The sequence below is a fragment of the Uloborus diversus genome, chromosome 2 (assembly GCF_026930045.1).
Source record: "Uloborus diversus isolate 005 chromosome 2, Udiv.v.3.1, whole genome shotgun sequence".
NCBI classification, from domain to species: Eukaryota; Metazoa; Arthropoda; class Arachnida; order Araneae; family Uloboridae; genus Uloborus; species Uloborus diversus.
Window position 1 is genome coordinate 121,760,928 of NC_072732.1, and position 6,000 is coordinate 121,766,927.

The 6,000-nt window shown below is 31.3% G+C and overlaps 1 protein-coding gene across 1 annotated transcript in view; it reads right to left on the reverse strand.

Moving 5' to 3' along the window:
• LOC129216017 (ankyrin repeat and SAM domain-containing protein 3-like) overlaps positions 1-1,656 on the reverse strand; it is a 29,732-nt gene extending 28,076 nt beyond the window's left edge. Inside the window, exon 1 of the mRNA XM_054850153.1 lies at positions 1,354-1,656. Coding sequence (XP_054706128.1) covers positions 1,354-1,656 — 303 coding nt within the window. The remainder of the gene's footprint in view (positions 1-1,353) is intronic.
• Between the last annotated feature and the right edge of the window lie 4,344 nt (positions 1,657-6,000).

The window sequence follows — 6,000 nt, forward strand, 5'->3', positions numbered from 1 at the left end:
TTGCTCGAGGAAATGTTCTTAAAATTGGAATAGAAAAAGAACAAAATTGAATTTTCAAAAAATCGCTTATTATCCAAGGCTGACTTACTTATCCAAGTGAAGGTGCTTCGTCCATACGCGTTCACCATTTCGGACTTGGTGTTCTTGTAAGTGATAAACTCGTGATGTGAGCATTTTTTTCGGACATTGTCCGATTTCGGAGTTGAGTTCCAACATGTTTATAAATAATGAAAGTAATAATAGTTTATTTTTATATAGTTTCATATTTACGCAGTGAAATATCGTGATTCTTGGTTCTTTCGTTGCGCTAATTTGCTTTACTTGCTTGCGTGCACTCACATATATATATATATATATATATATATAATATATATATATATATATATATATATATATATATATATATATATATATATATATATATATATATATATATATATATATATATATATATATATATATATATATATATATATATATATATATATATATATATATATATATATATATATATATATCGAATTAAAAAAAAAGAAAAAACACTCATTTGCAGAAACTTTTGATATCATCCAAATATCTGCAGCGAAAATTGCAAATGTCCAGTAATATACTCAAAATTCATAGTTTTTGAAACATTCTTGTATCAAATTAGCGATTTGATAATCACTCTCTGAGACGCCGTTGCTATTTCGCAATAATCTTACTAGTTCGGAACCCTCAGAGTAGGCCCTCATTCCCACGAAGTTCGTGAGCGCCATGTTGACCCCATGTCCGAGTCCACAATTTATTGAGCATCAAATAACTACTTACAAAACAACATATTAAAACCAATAATACATTTGCAATAACATTCCTTGATAAAATCTTTTCATGAAATTCACAAAAGAGAAAATCCAAACTAAGAAAGAAAATAAATGCGGTTCGTATGGTAATATATTTTTTTCCACCTGATGTTGTTGTTACCTATCTCCCTGGTGTAGAAAAGCCTATGCCAGGTTCAAAAGGTCCCGATGCAAGGTCCCAAAAATGAGATCCTGCTTATCGCACAGTTGCCTCCATGAGATGCCAATACAAGCAAGAAGATGAGCAAGACTTGCAGGAAGGGAACAGGAACAAGGAGAAAAAATCTTCTCCCCGTTTAAAAACTTTAAACACTTCAAATGTCCACTGCGGAATCGAGCCAAGGTCGATCGAACAGGACGAGGACCACTGCAAGAAATCGACAAACCAGGACTCTTGGCTGCATACCAGTGGGCTCCAACTGATATTGCGCATTATCAGATTCAAAACAAATATAAACTTGTGTAAATTTTAGGTAATATTCGAGATGTAATGCAAAGTATTGTTACTTACATATTCTAGCAAACACTTGACAGTGTCCACTTGCCCAAGTGCAGAGGCGTGCATGAGAACAGTCATCCCTTTCCAATCAGTAGCATTAGGATCTGCTCCAGATTCAAGAAAAAGTTTCACCAACTTAGTTCTGCTTCTGGAGCAATCTTCGATGGCTAGTACGGTGAAGATGAGCGGCGTTTGGCCTCTTTCGTTCCTGCAGTTGACATCTATGCCTGCCTCCGCCAACAGCATAGCTTGTCTGTGGCGCTTGTAACGGATGGCTTCGAACAGGCCGTAGTGCCCGGAAGTTGTAGAAATCATGATTCGATTTCGTTTTGTCACTGTAACTGTTCGTCCAATATTGTAGAACTGTTGTGGAACTTTATTCTGGAATTAAAAAGTGGAGAAAGGTTTTTGAATTCACGGTCATACAACTACTACAGAGTGCAGGCTATTGTGAGGGGAAAATTTTGCAATGATAGGTGGTTTTAAAAGTGAGCTAAGATTTTAGAGCAAACAAATCATGGAAAGTAACACAGTTTAAACCAGTAAAATATATTCAAGACCCTTAAAATAAATAAATAAAATCATAGGAAAATTCTATAGCAATTTTGGTAAATTTCAAAAGATGCCAAATGCATGTAAGCATAAAAAGTGCATTTTCTTTCAATCACAATGTACCTATTAATTAATGGGTATTTTGAAAATTATTTAGAATATATCATTGAGAATAAACTGAGTCATTTTTCTTTTTAATGAATAATAATTTATAACTTGAAAACTATTTTCATATTCCATACGACTTAGAAGACTTACACGAAAATTCCAAAGGATAGAGGAAATATGCATAGGGGAAAATTAAAACAAAAACTAGTAATTCACGATTCGACGGTAGTTAGACAAAATGGCTTAACATCCCCATTCATTTTTTCGCCTTTTCAAGTAGCTCACACATAGCTACGTATTCAGGACTTTTTAGTTTGAGTCAACAGCATCGACTTTGAACCAAAACTTAGCAAGCTATTATCTTCATCCAAGTTATTGGTAAAACTGTCATTGTGTTTTTTAAGCTAGAGCTGGATAATTTTACTAATCAACACTTGGTAAACTGTTTAGTAGTGATTTCCTTTAAAGTATTTCTGAGAAAAGCAATTTCGTAAATGTCTAACTTTTCAAAAATGAAGTAACATTAATTAGAGAGACACTAGTGTGTTCTGATTTTTTATGAAAGTTCCAATAAAAAAACTCATAAATAACTATAAATGTAAAAATAAGAATAAGAAATAACAACGTATAATTACACAAAAATTGCAGATTACTACTTACACGTGTTTCAGGATTACAAGGAACCTCTTGTTTAATGCAAAATAAGTGAGCTTATGGATACAAAGACATCCCATAAAAGCTATTCTTGTGCAATTATACGTTGTTGTTTCCTATTTTTACTTTTCATGTGCACAAAGATATTTATTTAACTTTAACTATAAATTTACTTAGAATGGACATAAAACATTCAAAATTATAAAACAAGCACGGAAGCTGATTTTACTCGGTCATAAATGTAATTTTTATATGTAATAAATAGTTTTTATTTAATTTTATTCAGAGTTGTTCATTTGAAAAGTGAAAACAATGCTCAACGTCTTTTCACTTTTTTTTTGTTAATGCTATTTTGTGTTACATTTCATGCTGTTGAACATTAAAACAGACATAAAGTGTTGTCTACTATTAACAAACAAAATGGATTGAACACAATCACCTAAAATGACTGCACTTTTATTGGGTAACTATCACATCAAATGTGTTTCCTGTTTTTATTAGACTTAATCAAATTTGATAGAAGTGTGCTAGATAATTTCCTATTTCTTCCGGGTTTCCCCTCCTCCTCTTGTGGTATTTTCGGTCTGATAGTTTCAACTGTAGATCAGCGGGAAACGAGGTCACTAAAGCTACTTCCAGGCTCGCGTCATGGCGCCCCTAAATCCTCAGCTCTGGAAATGTTCCAAATCAACCGATAAATATAGGAAACTTAATGTTTCACTGAAACAAATGTTAGCTACTGTTCTTGAAGCTCTAACTTCAGCGAAATTGTTCAACTGCAGGTAAAAGGTTGTTGCTTTTTTAGGTGGAAGGATTAAAATTGAGATTTTCGGCAGATTGTTACTTGAAAGATAATTCTGAATGTAAAAATCAAGATTGGGAAAATTTCTGGTTGCCAGTGGAGAGTAAAAAAAATATATTAGTAGCCACTCCTTTTTTTTCTACTTGTTTTTTGTAAACCAAAAAAAAGGAGCTAAAAAATTAACCTATTTAAAGTTTTACTGAAACATAGAAATTATGAATTTAAATAAGGATTATTACAACTATGTTCTCGCATTTAAGGTAACTGTGTTATAATGAAGTGTTAATTATGCGAGCAGGAAATTATTTCATTTTTAAGAGAAATGCTTTTTGAAAACGTATATATAACTATTATTTACACTTTCTTTCATAATTCTACTCTTCAACTTATTGAAGAAGAAAAAAACCCTAATTAAAATAATTTGATTCTGAAAAAGTTAACTTGGCTGCAAATGATAAAAATTTAGTCGTCAGTTCCGGACAGTGTTTGACCATCACATCCTCACAGTACCTAGTGGCATCTCCTTCAATTTAGCTTTGAATGTCTATATTTTTATTTTTAACTAAAAATCTGTAATTTTCACGGTCCCCGAAACAAGAATGGAGGCAACAGTTGTATTGCTAGGAGTTTAACATGAAAATCTTTTTCTATCGTACTGGGTATTCTCCAATTCTCAACTCTTGGCATACAACTGCTCAATCTGTAAAGATACGTTGTTTATTCCGTGGAAATGTTTGAGGATACAAGAGACTAATGATTTGATAACACAATTGGGATTGGGGAGGGTGACAAGGAGGTGGAGATTGATACTAATATTTTTAGTTGCCACTTTTTCCTTTGTCTGGTCTTTCATTGAATGCTTTACTAATTTTCTTACTATTTTAATAGGCAATTACGATGGCCTTGATAAAAAGGTGAACATTAGTTTGATCTAACATTTATCACACCTCCAAAAAAAATTACTTGAATATTTTCTTGCTCAAAAAATAAAAATAAAAAAAATCTCTTGGATCCAAAACCCTTTTCAAAACTAACCCCTAAGAACCCCCAATAAAAGAAAAAGAAGTTACAAAGTGATGTATCGGCGTCTCACAATTGAAATTTAGTCATGCCTTTTTGGATTGATAATAGAGTATCCTGAAACTGCAAAAGGAGCTACGAAACGCCTAGTGTTATTTGTTTCAACCTTCGCATGTGGAAAAATTTCCTCCTTGTGTGCTACCACAAACACAAAAATAGGATACATATTGGATGATGAAAATAGCATTCTGTTGAAAATTTCAGCAAATATTTTAGACATAAAAATAATTTGGATTAAAAAATAAAAAACAAGCATTGCTAAGTCATTCAAAATACTTTCTTTCTTTTTATTTGGTAAATTTTAAAATAGGTTTGCTTTTGTTTATTATTCATGCAGTATGTTTCTAAAAAAATGAAACCTTACCTTTTATTATCTTATGAGGATGTGATAAAATTCAAAATATGAAGGCATGACTTAAAACAGTGTTGCTATTGCTTATTATTCATTTGTTATATTTTAGAAGAAAAAAAACTACCTTACCTTTCATCCTCTTATATTTGAGTGATGACATAAATATGTATTGTGATAAAGTACAGATGCAATAATAATTTTGTAAATTTGAGTAAGATAAATCTCTTATGGACTATTTTCTCCGTTCTTAGATCAAGAGCTTCCTTCAAGAACCCCGTGTTAAACTATTTTCAAAGCGTTTAATAACTATTTTGAATTTACGTACAAGTAAATATATGATACTACACCAAAGAGTAACTAATCCAAATTATATTATCTACGTTTTATGCTGAAGTTGCTTGCTCTATTTAAGTGCATACAGTCGGACGCAATTGTACCTGAATGTTTGTTTTCTTCTCAATAAAATAACCGAACTGCAAAAACAGTTTTACAGAATTGGAAGCCTGAGGTTGAATCTACTGCAACTATTTTCAAAGCATTTAATCACTATTTTAAATATACGTGCAAGTAAAAACATGGTAGAGGAATGTGGGGCAAAGTGAAATAGTTGAGGAAAGAGAAATGGTGAAATATTTCCTCCGCTTTTGGTGCCACTTACTTAGTACTATTTTAATTATGTAGTAACATATGTAGGATATTCCAGTCAAGAAAAAATTACCTCTGAAAATCAAAGTATATGATAATAATACAAGCAATTTTCAAAAATGGATACTCAAATTGTAACATTTTGTTGTATGTCAAAAATTATTTTGATATTATCAAATGATAAAGTTCTTCTTTTTAACATTTTAAACATTAATTGGGACTTTTTAATAGTCGATGCAGTATTTATTTAGCTAATATTTAGCTTATTTGAATTTTTAATATTTTTCAATTAGTCAAGTGGATGCGGAGCAAAGTGGATGGGACAAAGTTAAATAGTCAATTTCGTTTACACATTCAATCACTTACTAAATCACTTCCGCATTCATTTATTAACTAACTTATTTACATACTTTTATATAGGAATTCACTTATTAATTCATTTATTCACTTATTTTCTTATTTATTC